This window comes from Apium graveolens, chromosome 1 (assembly GCF_009905375.1).
Source record: "Apium graveolens cultivar Ventura chromosome 1, ASM990537v1, whole genome shotgun sequence".
NCBI classification, from domain to species: Eukaryota; Viridiplantae; Streptophyta; class Magnoliopsida; order Apiales; family Apiaceae; genus Apium; species Apium graveolens.
In genome coordinates, this window is record NC_133647.1 from 41,643,325 (window position 1) to 41,665,993 (window position 22,669).

General features: G+C 34.4%; 2 protein-coding genes across 8 annotated transcripts; both read right to left on the bottom strand.

Annotated features, from left to right (window-relative positions):
- Nucleotides 1-3,498: 3,498 nt before the first annotated feature.
- Nucleotides 3,499-6,160, bottom strand: LOC141663232 (ABC transporter A family member 8-like). Of its 3 annotated transcripts, none has more exons than XM_074469273.1 (6): nucleotides 5,926-6,160; nucleotides 5,559-5,678; nucleotides 5,326-5,478; nucleotides 5,171-5,231; nucleotides 4,416-5,020; nucleotides 3,499-3,889 (listed from the first exon to the last, which is right to left on the bottom strand). In XM_074469273.1, the coding sequence occupies exons 1-4, from the start codon at nucleotides 6,092-6,094 to the stop codon at nucleotides 5,221-5,223; spliced, it is 453 nt and encodes a 150-aa protein (XP_074325374.1). In that variant the 5' UTR covers nucleotides 6,095-6,160; the 3' UTR covers nucleotides 3,499-3,889; nucleotides 4,416-5,020; nucleotides 5,171-5,220. The 3 variants fall into 3 exon arrangements, with proteins under 3 accessions (XP_074325374.1, XP_074325373.1, XP_074325372.1); XM_074469272.1 differs by having other exon boundaries at nucleotides 3,499-3,981; XM_074469271.1 differs by having other exon boundaries at nucleotides 3,499-3,988.
- Nucleotides 6,161-13,879: 7,719 nt separating this feature from the next.
- On the bottom strand, nucleotides 13,880-17,350 carry LOC141663268 (ABC transporter A family member 8-like). 5 transcript variants are annotated; one of them, XM_074469277.1, is made up of 7 exons: nucleotides 17,051-17,350; nucleotides 16,288-16,435; nucleotides 15,915-16,034; nucleotides 15,801-15,834; nucleotides 15,550-15,684; nucleotides 14,796-15,399; nucleotides 13,880-14,369 (listed from the first exon to the last, which is right to left on the bottom strand). In XM_074469277.1, the coding sequence occupies exons 2-5, from the start codon at nucleotides 16,352-16,354 to the stop codon at nucleotides 15,600-15,602; spliced, it is 306 nt and encodes a 101-aa protein (XP_074325378.1). In that variant the 5' UTR covers nucleotides 16,355-16,435; nucleotides 17,051-17,350; the 3' UTR covers nucleotides 13,880-14,369; nucleotides 14,796-15,399; nucleotides 15,550-15,599. The 5 variants fall into 5 exon arrangements, 2 of the variants coding, with proteins under 2 accessions (XP_074325378.1, XP_074325377.1); XR_012551370.1 differs by adding an exon at nucleotides 16,854-16,969 and having other exon boundaries at nucleotides 14,796-15,834; nucleotides 17,051-17,349; XM_074469276.1 differs by having other exon boundaries at nucleotides 14,796-15,684.
- Nucleotides 17,351-22,669: the final 5,319 nt, after the last annotated feature.

Sequence of the window (22,669 nt, forward strand, 5' to 3'; positions counted from 1 at the left end):
TGTGATTGGGTTGTTGGTTCGAGATTGTTGGATTGCGTGGTTTGGTTATGAATTTGAGTTGATTAGATTGATTGTTGATTGAGACGTCGAATTGTATCGACGGGTAGTCCGATAAACAAAGGAGACGTTGTCCAATTTCCGGAAAATCGAACTACGGAAATACGAGAGCGTATCCGAGGATTATTGGGACGTCGAGCGAGTATAAATAAATACATATATGTGTGTTCTATACAGAACCTGATTGTATGTTGTATTGTATATTTTGTCCAAAACACAATAACCCTAATTTCGTAAAATGACGAGTATACGTATTTTCTAAAAACGAACACTGGATCAATTTCGAGAATGTGAACCCTAATTGTTGTCTGTGTTATTCTAATATGAATAATTACGAGTCGGGTTTGAATATCGTTTTGTAAGAATTAGTATCGAGGATATGTCAAGCATACCTAGACGTCTAACGTAGGATATTTCGACCCTATAGGTTATAGTCGGGAACCTGAAAATGGACGATGGACTAAAGATAACCTAGTGGTCAGTCGACGAGCTCAGTAGAGTTTCAACAGAAAGACCTGAGTGTCGAAGTCGAATCCAATGGGATCTAGTGGTTGGACGTTGGAGCCTGAGCATCAGAGTCGGCTCAGAGTTGATCAATAATAGTTGCAAAGCCTTTTAAGGCAAGTATTTCTGAACTTTTCTTCAAAATATATTATCAATGTTTTCGAACTGTTTCATAACATGTTGCTATTATTAAACATAACTCTTGTTTTATAATGCAAGTGCTTTAAACTATTTACCCTTGAACCCTGATTCTTTCTTGATCTTGAGTCGTAATCCTTATTCTTTGCAAACCATCCTTTGTTGATACACTATTTCGGAAATCCGAAGGACTAAATCGTATGGATACCTCAGATACCAAACCACACAAATATGATACTACTCCCCAAATGTTTAATTACCAAACACTGGAAGAAAATTATTTGAAAACACAGAAACTTTTATATCCCAACCAATCCTTATAACATCAAAGAACTATATCTTGAAAAATCATTACTGAACTAATACCTGATGTTTTTACAAACTGAAAACCGTTTCTTTTACATATCCAGATATACCCTTGTGATACTCATGAATCACATTATGTTTTTATACCAATGCTTTATTACTGTTGATTATGATCTGGCTTATTGAATTGCATTGTTTATTATACTGAATTGTTTTAGAATTGGATAGTTTTCTTTATGTGGACCAGATTCGTGGTCAGACCAGATTCGTGGTCGAATTAGGCCAATGTGTGCCTTGGATCCAGTTCGTAAGAGCAGAGCTGTGTGCTTCGCTCGGGGTTAGTGCGTGACTGATCAGCAGCCTAACCTTGGTTTTTTTAAAACTTAAAATGAATATCCAATTCTAATGACTAGTTAAAAAGAAACTTGATTTCTCTGAATCATCTCATTTGACTATTATTTAACCTCAGTTATCGTTATTATGACTTGCTGAGCTAGTTAGCTCACTCTTGCGAAACTTTTTATATATTTTACAGTTAAAAAGGATATGGTTGATAGAGAAGTTCCTCAGTCCAAAGTACGGGCTAAGGTTCCAGTTTGAGTTGGATCGAGCTAGCAGAAGCTTCATGCAGTGGAAAGAGAGTACAATTGTAAGAAAGACTTTATTATCAATTGTAAGTTAAGTCAGTCGGGATTTGGTACGATGTAATAAATTAAGGTTGTGGCATGTTTTCATACTTTAATCTGTTGCGATCCGTGGGATTTGGTACGATGTAATAAATTTTGAGTTGTTTTGCCAGAGTTAGTCCAAGTCCTGATAATCTCTCTTTCCTTTTCTAACTCGGTTTTTAGAGATTCATTCATTTTTAGGACTTCATCCCTAACATAAAAAGCATCATCTCTATCCTTCTGAGTTTGATGGAACATGACTAACTCTTTTTCTAAGAAATCATTTCTTTTCTTAAAAGCAAGATTTTCAGAAGTTAATCTTTCCCATGTTAAAGTTTGATCTCTGTAACTAACAAACATGATTTTAAGATATCTTCTCAACTCATTAATATCATCAGTATGAAAAGCATAAGTAGTCTGAGGTACCTTTGTTTCAGCAGCTTCAGAACTGCTCTCAGCGCTTTCTTTATCAGCATTTGCCATCAATGCATAGTTCTCCTTACTTTCAGAGTCTGAGGTGTCTGTCCAGCTTTTCTGCTTTGTGACAAGAGCCTTGCCTTTGTCACCCTTTACCTTCTTGCAATCAGGAGATGTGTGGCCTTTCTCACCACAGTTATAGCATTTAACATTGGTATAATCTCCTCTGTCAGACTTTCCTCCTCTGCCTTCAGATCTTCTGAAATTCTTCTTATCAGAACTTATGCCTTTCCTGGAAAACTTCTTTCCCTTCCTGAACTTCCTGTATGCAATCTTTGTGATTCATTTCATCATAAGAGCACACAGCTTCACCATCTCCTCATCAGCATCAGTCTCAGGCAAGCTTTCAGAATCTAAGTCATCATCACTTTCAGAACTTGATGACTCAGTTTCAGACTTTATGAAAAGAGCTTTACCCTTGTCTTTCCTTGAGGAAGCTGCTTTGGGGGATTCTTCTTCAGCCTTAAGAGCAACTGTCCTTGACTTTCCTCCTTTCCTCTTGCTTCTTTGTTCCATCTCAAGTTCATGAGTCTTGAGCATTCCATAGATTTCATCAAGAATTGTTTCATCAAGATTGTAGTTGTCTCTTATTGTCGTTGCCTTCAAATCCCAGCATTCAGGAAGAGCTAACAGGAATTTAAGGTTTGAATCTTCAAGATCATACTCTTTATCAACCAATGACAAATCATTCAAAAGTTTGACAAATCTATCATATAAATCATTCAATGACTCATTAGTCTTTGAGTCAAAATGTTCATACTCTTGAGTGAGTATTGTCTTCCTGTTCTTCTTAATTGTGTCAGTTCCCTGACACCTTGTTTCCAGAGCATCCCATATCTCCTTAGCAGTTTTGCAGTTGATTACCCTGTTTGACATTACATTATCAATGGCACTATGCAGTAAGTGTCGTACCTTAGCATCCTTAGCAATTGATGCTATATCTTCAGCAGTATAATCACTCTTCTCCTTTGGTACGGTCTTTGCTGCTTCACCTGCAACTGCAACAGCGAGCTTGGTTGGTTTGTGAGGCCCTTCCTTGATTCTATCAAGCTATTCTGGATCTGTTGCTTCCAGGAACATGGTCATCCTTACCTTCCATATGGGATATTCAGATGGTCTCAGTATGGGAACTCTGATAGTCTCATACCGACTTTGGATTTGTGTCTTTGGAGGTTCTTCAGTTTTTGTAGGTTTAGTTGGAGTTTCTGTGTCAGACATGATTGTGTTTGGATCTTTAACTGTATGTGTGTTAACAGATTAGCTCTGATACCACTTGTTAGGTCACACACACTGTAGAGGGGGTGAATACAGTGTATAATACAATCAAATCAAACTCTAATATCTTAAGTAACAGAAAACAAACTTTATTGAAACAATAAACTCTGTTACAGTATAGAACTGTTACCTCTCAGTGATGAACAAATATCACGAGAGCTGCTAGGGTTACAATAAATAATCTTCTCGAATATGATAACACTTATAGTGTAAACCCTATGTCTGTGTTTATATACTACACAGTTACAAGATAATCGCTAATTGATATGGAATATAATTCTGCTTCCTAAAATATACCAATCAGATATCTTTTCTTCCAAGTATTCCATTCTTCACGAAACTCCTTCTTCATGCATATCTCTTCTTATGTTTATCTCGATCTTCTTTCCTTTAATCAGCTACTGTCCTTATCTGAACGTCCTTCAGCACTTAAGTTCTGATATCTAACTTCTGATGATTATCTCCTGATAATATAAGTACTGATATCCTTAAGTCCTGACTTCCAGTATAAGTACTGATTAATGGTTAAGTACTGACTTGTCCTGTTACGTAAGATCTGAAATCTAAACATAAATCATATTAGCCATTACATTATCAAATATATCTAACAGAACATAACATAAGATTTTTGAACATAACATTTACATTCTTCTTAGATATACTTTAATATAATATAATACTCATGCCGCACAAACATTCATATATCATAATACCTATGTTGTATTAGTACAAAATTGATCAAAATTAGGCAGCCATCTACTGGATGCGTGAAATTAGGTAGAAATAATTAGTAATCTATAAAATTATGTGTCTGCAAAAATTTCCAAATATGAAAAAAAAACACATCGAGAATTTGAATATGTTGCACACTTGACATAATAGTCAATCAATTAAAACATGTCAAAATAGAGCAAGCATACCCAAGTATTAGGCAGTTTTAGTAGATAGCAAATTAAAGATTTTGAGTAAATAAATAACAAAAAAACTAACCTGAATCAGCTCCTCAACAAGTTCTGAAATTCACCAAGAAAATATGTTGAATCAGTTCAATTCTGCCCAAAAAATATGCAGAAAAATGAAGGTGAAAGGTCCAAAAAATCTGCTGGAAAATGGCCACAAAACCTGCTGAAAAACGTCTAAAAAAACTGCTGAAATTACTAAAAAACAATCCTGAATCAGTTCTGAAGTTTGTTGAAAAAAATCTGCTGAAATGCACTCAAAAACTAACTGAATCAGCTCTTGAATCAGTTCTGAAATTCACCGAGAAAATCTGCTGAATCAGTTCAATTCTGCCCAAAAAATATGCAGAAAAACGAAGGTAAAAGGTCCAGAAAATCTGCAAAAAAACAAACAGAAAATCTGCTGGAAAATGGCGACAAAACCTGTTAAAAAATGTCTAAAAAATCTGCTGAAATGTACTAAAAACATTCCTGAATCAGTTCTGAAATCCGTAGAAAAAATCTGCTGAAATGCACTCAAAAACTAGCAGAATCAGCTCTTGAATCAGTTCTGAAATTCACCGAGAAAATCTGTTGAATCAGTTCAATTCTGCCCAAAAAATATGCAGAAAAACGAAGGTAAAAGGTCCAGAAAATCTGCAAAAAAAAACAGAAAAACTGCTGGAAAATGGCCACAAAACCTGCTGAAAAACGTATAAAACATCTGTTGAAATTTACTAAAAAACAATCCTAAATCAGTTCTGAAATTCATAGAAAATATCTGCTGAAATGCACTCAAAAACTAACTGAATCAGCTCTTGAATCAGTTCTGAAATTTGCCGAAAAAATCTGTTGAATCAGTTCAATTCTGCCCAACAAAATTTGCAGAAAAACGAAGGTATAAGGTCCAGAAAATCTGTATAAAAACAAATAGAAAATCTGCTGAAAAATGGCCAAAAAACCTGCTGAAAAACATCTAAAAAATCTGCTGAAATGTACTAAAAAGCAATCCTGAATCAGTTCTGAAATTCGTAGGGAAATAGGGTGATTGTCAGTGTTATTCTTTAGGGTGGAGTTATACCATATACTCACATCTGAGTTCAACAGATCATACCCTGGGATGAAAATAATATAAAGGTCATTGCATTTACATAAGAAAACATGTTGATGCACATATGTGTGGCAGGATACAAACCTGCTATTATCTCACTAATTTCCCTCCCAGAATTTCCTTTCCTGAAAACCTTGTATAGCTCATCATTAGTATCAGATGAACTATTGCACCAAAATTGCAAACCCTGAACGCAGCCTACCACTTAAAAAAATAATGAGAGGGTTCAGAAACTTTACGGATATAACCCCATAGGGTGAGAACTTATACATGTTAAGCATGATTGATACGTGTGTGTGTAATGGGAAACATATTTAGAGCTAAGGGAGAGGGGGTGTGGAGATGTATAAATATTAAAATCCATTTATCTCTCATGCTCTGACAATGCAATGCAATTCAACCTCAATTCACTAAATACAAAAACAATTAAGTCATAGTTCAAGTATGTTACCTTGTTGAACTGTAACTGATGATGCTCCACGGATAGTCACAGGAAATGTGGAGTTAGGAGCACACATAGGCTGAAGATAACAGACCGACAAATCTGAGTAAAAAGGTGGATCAAAAAAATTGGTGAACTCTATCTGTGACTCTGAACCCTGGTTAAAAAAGGAAAACATAATCTCTAAGTCGCTATAATTTAAGCAATTTCAGTATATAAGGATACAGGAAGAAATAATTCAGATGTTTCTAAGCAACAACATAAGGGCTCGACAGAATGCTGATGTCCTGAAGGACCTGCTGCATCAGCATCTTCATTTGTAGCAGCATCACCAGTATCTCCAACATTTGCAGCATCAGAACTTACAGACTCAGTATCTTCTGATAAAACAACAGTGTGAGTAGCAATGGAGGCTTCAACATCCTCTAGTTACTGATCTGGTTCTAAGTTCTGATCAACAGCCATATCCTGATGCTCACCTAAAGTCTGAGCATCAACATCTTGATGCAGAGAAGGTGTTGTAGATAACTTTGGAGTTTGAACAGCATCAATAACAGGTGTTGTTGAAGGATTAGTTGTTGTTGGAGCTTCTAAGAGAATTACGTCAGGCACAACCAAGTTTTGAACATCAATATCAGCACTTGTGCCTGTATCAACAAGAGACACAGATGGTGTGTTAGCCTTTTCAGAAACAGCTTCCTTAGATGGAGTTGATGGAGAAGAAATGACTGTAGCAAATTCCTTGTCTTGTGAGATCAGAGATTCTTGATCCCCTTCCTTAGCTGCTTCCTCTTCATCATCTGAAACTGGCCTTTTTGCCCTTTATTTCTTGTATCTCTTTGTTGATTTGGATTCCTTGGGAGTTTCAGGAACTGTCATTCTTCTAAGCCTTTTGAGAAGCCTAGATCCCCCAATTCCAGAATCCTTCTGAGAAGTCTCTTTCTCAGCTTCACATACAACAGGTTCTGAAGAAGGAACCTGGTCCTCAGTATCAGATTCATCTCTGAAGGCAATCCTCCTTCTCTTTTGAGGTGTTTGAGGAACAGTCTTTGTCCTCTTTGGCTTGGAGGATGAAGGCTTCACAGTAGGTGCTGAGGATGAGGGTTGAATAGTCTGTGAAGTGGAGAGATAGGATTTGAGATATTTCCTGAGGGTAGGTTGAGTAGAATGAGTGGTAGGTGCTGAGGATGACAGTTTTTGAGTGTTTGTTGTTGGTTGGACATCAGAGTAAACAGATCTATAAGTATCAGGATCAGCATTTACTAGGATCTGTTTTACAGACTGAGGAATCTGTAATGGTCTAACCACTGATTTCTTAGTGTCAGCATTTACCAGGTCATTAAAGTAGCGTTTTGCAACTTTAAAAGGTGGGGTTGAGGAACTGACTAATTGAGGTTCATCAGTACAAAAAATATAAATAAGTTGACAGAATCTAGCAAAATAGACAACATTCCTATCCTCTGTCATCCTATCCCCAATAAAACCAATTATACCAGTTGCAAAATCAAAATGAGTTTGATTTATAATAGCATACCCGATGTGCTGACTCAGAATTGGGATAGCATCAAAATTCGAACATTTGTTCCCAAAAGCTTTAGTAATGCAATCGAAGAAGAAGCTTCATTCTCTTCTGATATGAGCCCGTTTCAACTGCCCAAGTTTTGCCAAACTCTTTTTATATCCCAAATTTGCCATTAACTCCGGAAGAGTTGATTCTTCTGGAATTGAAAAGGTACAACCTTCTGGGAGATGTAGAGTCTTGCGTATTGTACCAGGAGTAACTGCATAAGAAGAATCACCCACTTCGAAAACAATACTAGGAGTGCCATGTCTACCACCATCATCAAAGTGCCCAGTCCACCAAAACGTCAGAACTTGTTGGCTCGAAAAGACTGAAGGTTGGGTTAATGCATACCCAATCTCACTGTGTGCAAGAAGATCTTGCACAAACTGCAATTCAGATGGAGCTTCAGCATGATCAAGAATTGCAGCATAGTTGTTTGGAACAAACTTAGCTCCATCAATGATTAAATCCTTAGGTGCCATGTGAAAAATTGAGATTTAAAATTGCCTGTTAGGTGTTTGATAAAATGTCTGTATGAAAAACCAACGTGATAAGAAAAGAGAAAAAGAAAGAGTAAAAGCAAGTAGAGAGAAAAAGTATGAAGGAAATAAAATATTAAAGAAATCCTCTCTCTGTCGTACTTATACTCTGGAGAAAAAAATGTTACCGTTGGACACATGTCAGACATGCAGTAATAACGGATAGTTACAGGGCGCGAGAAAACAGTAATATTACTTGCCCACTTGCCTGTTTTCAAGGAAAAACCGTTCCACTTACCCAGATATTCCATTAATCAAGGTGAAACAGTTTTAATTCAAAATTGAAACCGTTCCCACTGATTTAATTATTTTCACTGCATCATTAATATTCTGAAAATAAAGCAAGTGAAAATGACCAAGATAAATCAGAAGAGTAAGTGCTGATAAAGAAAAATCAGAACTTAAAGTAAAACAGAATTTATATGGTCATCAGAATATGAATAATTATCAGGATTTATCAATGCATTACAAAATAACTTAGAGACAAAATCTTGAAACAAAAACAAATTTCATTAATATATCAAGAGAATACATTCATGAAATTGAACTTACATCAGTACTTATACAAGATTTCCCTAAGCTACTAAAACTAACATCAACAGCCTTAGTCCTAGCTCAAGAAGCAGGGCAAGGCTGATGATGAAGAAAAACAGGAAGAAGAAAATAAATCATTTCTTCTTCCTACTCTCGACAAACAGAATGGCGAGTCGGATGATTCGCTCTTGCTGGCAGAGAGCTTCCAGCCTTTCCTCCTCCAATCGCTCCAGATGGCGATGGTAATCCATATAGAAGAACAAAGGAATTTAATGCTGACAGGTAGAATTAATTCTACTTCGTCTCCCTAGACTTGGAAAAAGAATAACATTCATTGGAAAGAGAAAATATGGTTTAATGCGCACAAGAAACAAGTAAAAGTAAACTGTTCAAGTACGAATACCATTAACCCTAACCATAGTGACTATTAATCTTCCACTTCAACATATTCTAGTTTGAACCGAGACTGTTATCAAATTTTATCCACAGATAAGTCAAGTAAAGAATTTAGACTGTAATATCAGAACTTAGACTTATATCAGAACTTAACAGTCATCAGAACATAATTTTTTAACTCGAAAAAGGAATGCTTATCTGAGTAAATCCTCATACAAGTTCTGAGTTATACTCTTTAGAACTTAATCTTCAGAATATGCAACCAGAACTTGTCCTCAGAATTAGTGCAAGGTAACACAATGACTGTTTATCTAAAACAACATAGACCACCACAGTAATTTTCATCATTCAGATGGAGTGATTAGTGTGTGCCTCAAGCTAAATAGCAGACAAAGAGTAAAGTCTGATTCACTTCAGTACATCTTAGAAATAAGGCATAAGTAAAATTTTGTTAAAGAGCTGTCATTATCCTGAAACCTACTGATGAATGAGTTCATGCTTGAGTTCACCTCAACTATTTTGTGCTAATTTTATGCATCTTTTTAAATTCTATTTTACAGTGGCTTCTCAGTGTAAGTGAGTCACGACTGCTTATCAGAATTTATGCTATTATCAGAGTATTTCTCCAGTAATCATAGAGTGTGAAAAGTCACCAAGAAAATATTTTGCTTTTCTAATGCATATTTACTTAATACCAGCAATGCACTTGGGGCGTCTCTTCCATATTTTTACTCTAGATCTCAAAGGAGTACCTGATTTTATTCTTTGATCCTTTTGGTTTTTCTTTTGATAAATGAGGTTTATCAGCACTTAGTACATTCAGCAGTTTTACTAGTATCAGAACTTAACGGATGAGTAGCATTATTCTAATTTGTGACTTAGTAATAAGATAAACAAAGTAAAATCAACTAAGCTCAATTATCAGAATTTGCTTGTGTCATAAAATTTCCACAGAAATAATTACTTCTTACATGGGATCATTTGTTTATTGAAGACTACTAGGTCAGTATCTAACACAATTATCCTCATAGGATTGAATGGTTACTTAGACAGACATATCACTTATTAGAGTTTAGAAACATATATCAGACAGCAGTCAGTACTTAAACACATTTATCAATTAATCACAGAATACACAAAGAGATTAAATTCTGTAAATACTGATCATAAAGTCTGATAACACAGAACAAGACTAAGCAGATTTAGAGAAAGAACCTGAAATCATTCCAAGTTCATTTACCAATCTTGTAAAAGTGGCTTCACACAGTGGTTTTGTGAAGATATCTGCTAGTTGTTGATCTGTTGGAACAAAGTGCAATTCCACTGTACCTTCATCCACATGTTCCCTTATGAAGTGGTACCAGATGCTGATGTGCTTTGTCATAGAGTGTTGAACTGGATTACCTGTCATAGCAATAGCACTTTGATTATCACAGTAAATAGGGATTTTGAAATATGTTAACCCATAATCCAGTAACTGATTCTTCATCCAAAGAATCTGTGTACAACAGCTTCCTGCAGCAATATACTCTGCTTCTGCAGTTGATGTGGAAATTGACTTTTGTTTCTTGCTGAACCAAGAAACCAATCTGCCTCCAAGGAATTGGCAGCTTCCACTTGTGCTTTTCCTGTCAATTTTGCAACTTGCAAAATCTGCATCTGAGTAACCTATTAGTTTAAAATCTGATTCTCTAGGATACCACAATCCCATATCAGCTGTTCCTTTAAGATACTTAAAAATTCTTTTCACAGCTGTTAAGTGAGGTTCTCTTGGATATGCTTGAAATCTTGCACAAAGACAGGTAGCATACATGATATCAGGTCTACTAGCAGTTAGATAGAGTAGAGAGCCAATCATACCTCTGTAATCAGTAATATCTACTGATTTACCAGTATCCTTATCCAGTTTTGTTGCAGTGGCCATGGGAGTGGATGCACTTGAACAATCTTGCATTCCAAATTTCTTCAGCAAGTTTCTGGTGTACTTAGTTTGACAAATAAAAATGCCTTCTTCATTCTGCTTGACTTGAAGGCCCAGAAAATAGCTAAGTTCCCCCATCATACTCATCTGATATCTTGACTGCATCAGTTTGGCAAACTTTTTGCAAAGTCTGTCATTTGTAGACCCAAAAATGATATCATCAACATAAATCTGGACCAGAAGTAAGTCCTTTCCATGGTTGAGGTAGAACAGTGTTTTGTCTATTGTTCCTCTGTTGAATCCACTTTCCAAAAGAAACTGAGCTAAAGTCTCATACCATGCTCTAGGAGCTTGCTTAAGTCCATAAAGTGCTTTATCAAGCCTGTAGACATAATCTGGATGTTTGGAATCTACAAAGTCTGGAGGTTGTTCAACATATACTTCCTCCTCCAATTCTCCATTGAGAAAAGCACTTTTCACATCCATTTGAAAGACAGTAAACTTTTTGTGAGCAGCATAAGCCAAAAATATCCTTATGGCTTCTAACCTAGCAACTGGTACAAATATTTCATCATAATCAATTCCCTCCTGTTGAGAATATCCTTTTCCAACCAGCCTTGCCTTATTCCTTGTAATTAAGCCATCACTGTCAGTTTTGTTTCTGAATACCCACTTTGAACCAACAACAGATCTATTCTTTGGTATTGGCACTAGGGTCCAGACTTTGTTTCTTTCAAATTCATTTAACTCTTCCTGCATTGCTTGCACCCAATCAGCATCTTGAAGAACTTCTACCACTTTCTTTGGCTCAGTCTGAGAGAGAAAAGAATTGTAAAGACATTCATTTGAAGTACCTGTTCTAGTTCTGACACCTGCATCAGGATTTCCAATTATCAAATCAGGTGTATGTGATTTTGTCCACTTCCTTGCAGATGGAAGGTTTTCTCTAGAATTGGATGCTCCCCCATGATCCATGCTGTCTTCATTTTCATTTTCTGATGCTCCCCCTGAAACTATGCTCTCTGAGTTGGATTCTTCAGAATTTAGATTTTCAGCACTATCAGAACTTGGCTTATCAAAACTTGACGAATCAGAACTTGAAGAGCCAGATGTATGTTCTGATGTTTCTTGAGATGTGGTAAGATCTTGAGTATGCCCCCCCTGCATAGGTGCATCTTCTTTTGACGTAGTCACCACAGTTTCAATAACATCAGAGTTTAATCCATCAGAGTTTATAGTATCAAGACTTAGACTGTCAGGATTTTCAGTATCAGAATTTGAGTCTTCATTTTCAAATCTCAACTGATCATGGTCAATGAAATCTTCAAGACCAGTAATCTTTTTGTCATCAAAAGAGACATTGATAGATTCCATGACCACTTTTGTTCTCAAATTATAGACTCTGAAGGCTTTTATGGAAAGTGGATATCCAACAAAGATTCCTTTATCAGCTTTTAGATCAAACTTGGATAGCTGTTCAGGATGAGTCTTGAGAACAAAACACTTGCATCCAAATACATGAAAGTACTTCAGATTTGGCATCTTTTTCTTCATCATCTCATATGGTGTTTTTCCATGCTTGTTAATGAGTGTTGCATTTTGAGTAAAACAAGCAGTCTGCACAGCTTCAGCCCAGAAATAGGTTGGAAGTTTTGCTTCTTCAAACATTGTACGTGTAGCTTCAATGAGAGTTCTATTCTTCCTTTCAACAACTCCATTTTGCTGTGGAGTTCCAGGAGCAGAAAATTCCTGTTTTATTCCATAGTTTTTGCAGAACTCTTCCATTATCAAATTCTTGAACTCAGTGCCATTATCACTCCTTAAGATTTTCATAGAATCTTTGACCAATTTATCCAGATGTTTGACATGATCAATCAAGATAGATGTAGTTTCACTTTTTGTGTGCAAGAAATACACCCATGTGTATCTGGTGAACTCATCCACTATGACCAACGCATATTTCTTCTTTGCAATAGACATGACATTCACTGGATCAAGTAGATCAACATGTAGTAGATGATAAGGCTCAAGAATTGATGATTCAGTCTTGCTCTTAAATAAAGATTTTCTTTGTTTGGCTTTCTGACAGGAATCACGAAGGCCATCAGGAGCAAATACTGACTTTGACAGTCCTCTCACAAGATCTTTCTTGACTAGTTCATTTATATTGTTGAAATTTAAATGAGAGAGTTTCTTGTGCCAATTCCAGCTTTCTTCAATTGATGCTCTACTCATCAGACAAATTGCAGAACCATCAGTACTTGTTGAAAGCTTAGCTTCATAAATGTTACCACGCCTGTATCCTTTCAGAACAACTTTGCCTTTAGATTTACTCACAATTTCACAGTGTTCTTCAAAGAAATCAACATGATAACCTCTGTCACGGATCTGACTTATACTCAGCAGATTGTGTTTAAGTCCTGAGACTAGAGCTACTTCTTTAATTATGACATTCCCAAGATTGATATTGTCATATCCCAATGTTTTTCCAATGTTGCCATCTCCATAAGAAACACTTGGGTCAGGTTTCTCCACAAAGTCTGATAGCAGGGCCTTATTTCCAGTCATATGTCCTGAAGATCCACTGTCCAGAACTAGAATATTTTTCCTGTTGCCCTGCAATCACAAAGACCACTAATTATTAGTTTTAAGGACCCAGACTTGCTTGGATCCTTTGGCCTTATTAAGTTTGTTAACATTTGCAGCGGATTTAGCATCAGAGTTTATGTTAACATTTTTCTTATCAGAACTTACACTATCTGACTTTGAATTAGAATTTACACTAGAAGAAACAATGGAAACTTTCTTCAAAGAAGGTTTTATTGGATAATAATCATAGTACAAACTATGATATTCCTTACAAGTATAAATGGAATGCCGTAAACTACCACAATCTTTAACTGTATGTGTGTTAACAGATTAGCTCTGATACCACTTGTTAGGTCACACACACTGTAGAGGGTTGAATACAGTGTATAATACAATCAAATCGAACTCTAATATCTTAAGTAACAGAAAACAAACTTTATTGAAACAATAAACTCTGTTACAGTATAGAACTGTTACCTCTCAGTGATGAACAAATATCACGAGAGCTGCTAGGGTTACAATAAATAATCTTCTCGAATATGATAACATTTATAGTGTAAACCCTATGTCTGTGTTTATATACTACACAGTTACAAGATAATCGCTAATTGATATGAAATATAATTCTGCTTCCTAAAATATACCAATCAGATATCTTTTCTTCCAAGTATTCCATTCTTCACAGAACTCCTTCTTCATGCATATCTCTTCTTATGTTTATCTCGATCTTCTTTTCTTTAATCAGCTACTGTCCTTATCTGAACGTCCTTCAGCACTTAAGTTCTGATATCTAACTTCTGATGATTATCTCCTGATAATATAAGTACTGATATCCTTAAGTTCTGACTTTCAGTATAAGTACTGATTAATGGTTAAGTACTGACTTGTCCTGTTACGTAAGATCTGAAATCTAAACATAAATCATATTAGCCATTACATTATCAAATATATCTAACAGAACATAACATAAGATTTTTGAACATAACATTTACATTCTTCTTAGATATACTTTAATATAATATAATACTCATGCCGCACAAACATTCATATATCATAATACCTATGTTGTATTAGTACAAAATTGATCAAAATTAGGCAGCCATCTACTGGATGCGTGAAATTAGGTAGAAATAATTAGTAATCTATAAAATTATGTGTCTGCAAAAATTTCCAAATATGAAAAAAAACACATCGAGAATTTGAATATGTTGCACACTTGACATAATAGTCAATCAATTAAAACATGTCAAAATAGAGCAAGCATAACCAAGTATTAGGCAGTTTTAGTAGATAGCAAATTAAAGATTTTGAGTAAATAAATAACAAAAAAACTAACCTGAATCAGCTCCTCAACAAGTTCTGAAATTCACCAAGAAAATATGTTGAATCAGTTCAATTCTGCCCAAAAAATATGCAGAAAAATGAAGGTGAAAGGTCCAAAAAATCTGCTGGAAAATGGCCACAAAACCTGCTGAAAAACGTCTAAAAACTGCTGAAATTACTAAAAAACAATCCTAAATCAGTTCTGAAGTTTGTAGAAAAAAATCTGCTGAAATGCACTCAAAAACTAACTGAATCAGCTCTTGAATCAGTTCTGAAATTCACCAAGAAAATCTGCTGAATCAGTTCAATTCTGCCCAAAAAATATGCAGAAAAACGAAGGTAAAAGGTCCAGAAAATCTGTAAAAAAACAAACAGAAAATCTGCTGGAAAATGGCGACAAAACCTGTTAAAAAATATCTAAAAAATCTGCTGAAATGTACTAAAAACATTCCTGAATCAGTTCTGAAATCCGTAGAAAAAATCTGCTGAAATGGACTCAAAAACTAGCAGAATCAGCTCTTAAAATCAGTTCTGAAATTCACCGAGAAAATCTGTTGAATCAGTTCAATTCTGCCCAAAAAATATGCAGAAAAACGAAGGTAAAAGGTCCAGAAAATCTGCAAAAAAAAACAGAAAAACTGCTGGAAAATGGCCACAAAACCTGCTGAAAAACGTATAAAAAATCTGTTGAAATTTACTAAAAAACAATCCTAAATCAGTTCTGAAATTCATAGAAAATATCTGCTGAAATGCACTCAAAAACTAACTGAATCAGCTCTTGAATCAGTTCTGAAATTTGCCGAAAAAATCTGTTGAATCAGTTCAATTCTGCCCAACGAAATTTGCAGAAAAACGAAGGTATAAGGTCCAGAAAATCTGCTGAAAAATGGCCACAAAACCTGCTGAAAAACATCTAAAAAATCTGCTGAAATGTACTAAAAAACAATCCTGAATCAGTTCTGAAATTCGTAGGGAAATAGGGTGATTGTCGGTGTTATTCTTTAGGGTGGAGTTATACCATATACTCACATCTGAGTTCAACAGATCATACCCTGGGATGAAAATAATATAAAGGTCATTGCATTTACATAAGAAAACATGTTGATGCACATATGTGTGGCAGGATACAAACCTGCTATTATCTCATTAATTTCCCTCCCAGAATTTCCTTTCCTGAAAACCTTGTATAGCTCATCATTAGTATCAGATGAACTATTGCGCCAAAATTGCAAACCCTGAACACAGCCTACCACTTAAAAAAATAATGAGAGGGTTCAGAAACTTTACGGATATAACGCCATAGGGTGAGAACTTATACATGTTAAGCATGATTGATACGTGTGTGTGTGTGTGTACTGGGAAACATATTTAGAGCTAAGGGAGAGGGGGTGTGGAGATGTATAAATATTAAAATCCATTTATCTCTCATGCTCTGACAATACAATGCAATTCAACCTCAATTCACTAAATACAAAAACAATGAAGTCATAGTTCAAGTATGTTACCTTGTTGAACTGTAACTGATGATGCTCCACGGATAGTCACAGGAAATGTGGAGTTAGGAGCACACATAGGCTGAAGATAACAGACCGACAAATCTGAGTAAAAAGCTGGATCAAAAAAATTGGTGAACTCTATCTGTGACTCTGAACCCTGGTTAAAAAAGGAAAACATAATCTCTAAGTCGCTATAATTTAAGCAATTTCAGTATATAAGGATACAGGAAGAAATAATTCAGATGTTTCTAAGCAACAACATAAGGGCTCGACAGAATGCTGATGTCTTGTTAAAAAGGGTAACATCAATTTTATTTATCTAAAACCTAATATTCAGTTAACAGAATTTTAAATATGATGAATCAAAATATCAATATATATCAAATGCAGAGAACCACTCGAACTCATACGGTAGTCCACATATATCAAAAATTAATCAAATCATTTAATTCGTGATATCTGATGTCACAAAACAGTCTAAATCATTATAACGATTGAAACATCGCTTTAAGAAACAATCAAGAAACAAAATTACAACACAGTCAAATATAAATTAGAGCATTTAATTAACTAACCAAGTTTGCATCCTACTTGAGATTCTACCCTAAATCTACATATACACACATAGTGTTAATGAGGGTAGTTGTGTTTTGTGTAAAATAGAGAACCCCAATTTTGAAGCCCTAACCTTCTGCAAGAGATAATTTCCAATTAGTCAAACCAAAACCCGTAATTAATCAAAACGAAACTCAAAATAAACATATATACTTACCAATTCACTAAGAACCCCATTTATTAAGTCAAGATTATTTGCAAAATCAATTAAAAATTAGTATTTTCCTCTAAAGCGAAGCCATAAATCATATCCATATACATGTCCAAGGGGGACAAGGAATTTTGAAGTCTTGAAATACCAAGTATTCGACTTGTTCATCTCAGATTACAAGGAATTCGTGCTTTGATTTTGGTTGAGAGAGATAGAGAGAGAAAGAGAGAGAGTCGAGGGAGAGTGAAGGGAGTGGCTGAGAACGAATTACTAAGTGAATTTTCGTTTTGGGGGTAAATTACCGCCCAATATTTCACAATAATATATATAATTTTAATTTTTATATAAATTATCTGCTTAAGTATTAAAACTATTATGTATGATATTTGAAATTAAAATATTCTTCATAATTTATATATAATAAATAAAAATTTGTAAATATTATTTTATTTCTTATTAAATATTAAATCATAATAAAATATTATTACTAATTTATGATAGTATTTTCATTTTAATATTTTTTAAAATTAAAAAATATCTAATGTAACATCAGGTACTGGTGTTACATGTCGTGCAACACCGTCATTTGGCTGCAACACTGGCTTTTAGCTATTGTAACACTAATTAAGAGGTGTTACAATAGGACAAAAATTTCTTAGCTAATGTAACACTGCGTGTAACACGTGCATCACAGTAGCCCACTTATGGCGTAGTGCAATAAATGATTTACTAAGTATTTCTGTTTTGGATAAAGTGTGAGATACAGTTTTAATTCCGTTTCTGATTGATGTTGATACATAAGTTGTTGTTAAATATTGAAAATGATATTAATATAGATGATTGATGTTTACCTCAGAATGGGATGTTGTGAGCATCAAAGTTCGTATTGATATCTAATTTGATATGACATCAAAATGAGTATTAATGTCAAAAGTTCGGTTTCGAATGAGCTATGAGAATGAAGAACGGAAATAGGAGAGGAAGTGGAATCAAGGGGATGATAAAGAAATTTTATAAGATGCCAGGATGTCGGTAAGATAGGGGTATTATGTGGTACAGGAGTAAAGTGAAGAGTTTGAGGAAGAATTTGTAAACTGAGATATGGAATGCATCTCAGAAGTACGATTAAGTACCAATGGATGAAAGAAAATATCTAGTGACCAGACATGAAGAGAAAATGGGAGAAACATGTAAGTAAATGTTATACCTACCCAATAATTAGGACAGAGCATCAAAGGCTAGATGGATTATTATAACTGTTGACTTTCAAAAATAAAGATAGATATATTTCGTCAAGAGATGTCGTAGTAAAATCACCTGAGAACCAAAAGTGAGGAAAGCATAAATTAAATTATTATTGATAGGTTGTCCAAATCCAGTCTTTCTCTTCTATTAGTAAGCAGTTTGTCCAATAAGTAGGTTAGTTGTTGCCTCAAGAAATGGTGGTACGTCATCAGATCCAGAAATTGATTGTAAATGATCAATATTGTATGATTTGAGATTTGACAGGAGTATTCAGAATACAATAAATTATGTCGAACCAGAATAGTATATACCACTCCTAGATGAACGAGCATTAAATAAAGAAGAACTAAAAGATAGGAATTCGGCTACGATTACTCAAGGGATTCAAGCTACTCCGGAAATATAATACGAGACATAGATATCAAAGAAGACGTTCTGATAGTATGGTTCGAAGAAAGAATAAACGTTATATGTGACTAGACTTCAAGGAAAAGCATTACAGTCAGTTTCATATGAGAACTTCTGAGAACCAAAACAAGTTATAATATGGGTTAGAATATTCTGGTAATGCCTCCAGATTAGTGTATCTTCTTCAAAGCAGTAAGAAATTTTCGCTCAACAAATATACTCGATTGTGATTCAAGGAAAATAAGATATGGTGATAAGTTTGTGCGTCAATCATATCTAGTCAAGATTTTCTCATTGATTCTTACGTCTAAAGTAATTTCGAGAATGTTAGAAATCAAATATGTTGTGGTTTTAGTATATCGCTTGCGGATGGACAAAAGATTAAGGAAACGATTAAAGAGCCTCGAATGCGATTGGAAGCGATTACAAACTAGGTTAATTGAACAGAGAAGCATGTGGGAGTGGGGTTTAATAACCAGTAACTATTGCAAACGTTCATGAGCAGGAATTACTAGAATTAGAAAGAAAAAGAGAATTAATATGCATTATGCCGGTCCTTTGGAACAGTAAAATAGGCAGGATAAGTGTAAGTGAGTTGGCTTCACCGCCACACGTTTAGCAGATTCATAAGGTATTTATATGTGTATACTCATGAAGACTAACTTAGCTCCATTGTATATAAAATGGAGACTTGAGTTGATCAACAGATAGAATATAATGTCGGCGAGAGGCTGTTAAGTAATGAGTGGTGTTGCGAGTAAAAATTTATGAAAAGTTGTAAAATTGAGGGATCAACCTGAGAAAATGGAAGTGAGATACTTGAATGTATCAATATCTGGTCCTTAGTATGATTCTGAGGACAGAATCCTATTAAGGGGGAAGGATGTAATATCCGGGATATTGCGTGTAATTATTTTTATCAATAAAAAATTATTATATGATTATTATGTGATTTTTGGTGAATTATCTGATGATTGGTGCTGATATGTGGATGTTTATATGTAATAAGATATGAGTATGTTAATTTTAATATGTCCAGAAGAAAATATAGATAATTTTGGTATTTTTCTGATAATTTTTGGATCGTTATATGATTTTATAATGATTTACAGATTTAATAATTATTTTCTAAATAATTACAAAATTATTTTATAAAGCTGGGAATCATCCAAGTTCAACCGTTTTTACGTTTTTACAACCCGAAACTCTTCCGAAAACTCCTTCCTAACCTAATCTGATAATTTTGGACATTTTCGGTGTTTTGACTTTTTCAATCCGGATTACGGTTTGACCCGTGCGCGGCCCGACGCAAGATTTTCGATACGATAATCATTTCGGTGAATCAAAAAAACCCATATTCTCGAAAGACGAGATATTATTACCTTATTTTCGTATAAAGTTTTTTATAAAAAGCCCGGTTTGGATAATTATCCAATATGGGTACGAAATCGGATCGTTTTTGCAGTTACTTAGAGGCTAATTAACTAATTTATCGATCCAATACGATCCAACACGAACCAATAATTCCATAAATATAAATAGACCTTTCCTTATTTCATTTTATTCGTATAATCATAATCAGTCAGTAAAAATATAGAAATTACAGAGAAAACCCTAAAAACACTATGTTCTTGAAAATCAAACGCACAAACGAAGGCGTTATCGAACTCCGATTTGGGTGTGCAACATATCAAAACGAAGCTCTCAAAAAGTTCTTTCATAATCAATCTTCCATTTCAGTGCAGAAATTAAGGTGATTTTCTTATTTAATTATTTAAATTCGAATTATTTAGTGATTAAAATACGATTTTTTTTGTTCTTGATGGTGTTTGTGTGATTTGATGCTAGAATCATGTAGATATTTTCTTCCTGGTCATTTTGGTATATCATATGACTAATTTGGAGTTCAATAACATGTTGAAATTGAAGTTTGATTTTCGAAATTAAGAATTGGGGTTTATGTTCATATGAATGTTCTTAATTCGAATTAGGGTTATCTTTTCTGTTCATTCTGGGTAAAATCAGATACCAACAATGCGTTCAGTATACTCTCAACAGTAGATTCATGCCTTGTAATCAGTTAGAGGAGTTTAAATTCGACCTGATCGGAAAGATGAAGACTCGTCGGTGACGGCGAGTTTCTTCAAACTTTTTCGACTGGGTTTTTGCCTGGTTATTGAGTTTGGATGTTCAAATAAGTTGTGGGAAAAGTTTTCTGGAGTTCTGGACGTTTTGGTGGCAATTCGAGGCCGATTTCACTGACTCCGGCGAGGCAGCGGTCGCCGGCGGCGATGGTGACGCCGAAATTGCAATTTAGTCCCCTGGTTTTTGAAGATGGTGACTTTAAGTCACTGAAGTTTTAAATATTGCAAACCAGCCTAAAACTTTTGAAAGTTTACACTTTTAACCTCCTGAACAAAGTTTTAAAATCTTACACTTTACCCCCTAGAATTTATATTTTTAAAAATTGTTTTTATTTATTTAAATTAATTCCAAAATTCTGTATTTAAATTCTGAAATTTATTTTAATCTGAAAATAAATCTTAATTATTTAATCAACTAATTTTAATTGATAATTAATTATTTAATTAGTCAATTACTTTAAATATTAATTGATTAATTAATTTAATTAGTTATTAATTAATTTTAATTAATTATTTAATTAGATTTAATTATTTATTTGGATTTAAAAATTCCGAAAAATAGTTTTGAGCTTTAAAATATTATTTTAAAATTAGTTTCAAATATCGATAATTATTATAAAATTATTTAAAGTCAGATTTGGGTGTTAGAACCCTATTATTTAATTATAAAATGATTCAGAAGCCCATTTGAATTCCGAAAAATGTTCAAAAATTTGTATTAAATACTTGGAAAATTATTTTGACTCTGAATCTTCTTTGAAAAATTATTTTGATTGAATGTCTTACGTGCTATGTGCTATATGATTGATGTGTTATATGCCTATGTGATTAGTGTTTGACTATTTTTGTCATAACTTTCAATCCGTACGTCAGAATTATGTGAAACGAAGGGTAGTTAGAAGCTTGTAACAAATTGAATGATATGAGATTGAGTATTGATAGATAATTGTGATGCTTAGTAGAGAAAGAGAGGCTTTGGAAAAGGGAGCCATTGATCAGTAAATAGAACCGAAGCGTAGCAAAAAAAGAAAGAAAGTGATCGGTGAATAGAAGCAAGGTATAGAAAGAAGATAAGTGGTTGTTGAATAGAAGCGAGAAATAAATGCAAGTAAAGTTTGTAATCATCTGTGATAAGGCAAGTACTTCTGAACCTTCTTCAAGAAATATTGCAAATATTTTCAAACTTTCTCATAACATTTTGCTAGTATTCAAAATAAATCATGTTTTATATTGCAAGCGCTTTAAACTATTCAACCTTGAACCCTGATTTTTATTGATCTTGAGCCATAAGCCTTATTCTTCATAAACCATTGATTGTTGAATTCTCAGATACGAGCCAGACACATACGATACTACTCCACAAATACATATCTACCACATACTGATTTCTGATATCGAATTGCTTGACATACCAACCCTTATTCCTTGTTTAACAGAACACCAATCCTTGGAACCCTTGAACCCTTGGTATTCTACTTTCTGATTCTCTCCTTGATTGAAAGCCAATCTTTTTGAATTCCTTGTTATACCTTCATGGTATTGTAAATCACTCTATGCTTCAAGATAAATGTTGTTTATGATTCAGCTCATTGAATTACATTGCTTATCATATTACTATGTTGGAATTGGATTATTTTTAAATATGGACCAGATTCGTGGTCGAACCAGATTCGTGGTTGAGATAGGCCAATGTGTGCCTTGGATCCAGTATATAGAGCAAAGCTGGGAGCCTTGCTCGGGGTTAGTGCGTGACTGATCAGCAGCCTAACCTTGGTTTTTAAAATGAAAAGTGAATATCCAATTCTAATCATTGCTTATTCAGAAACTT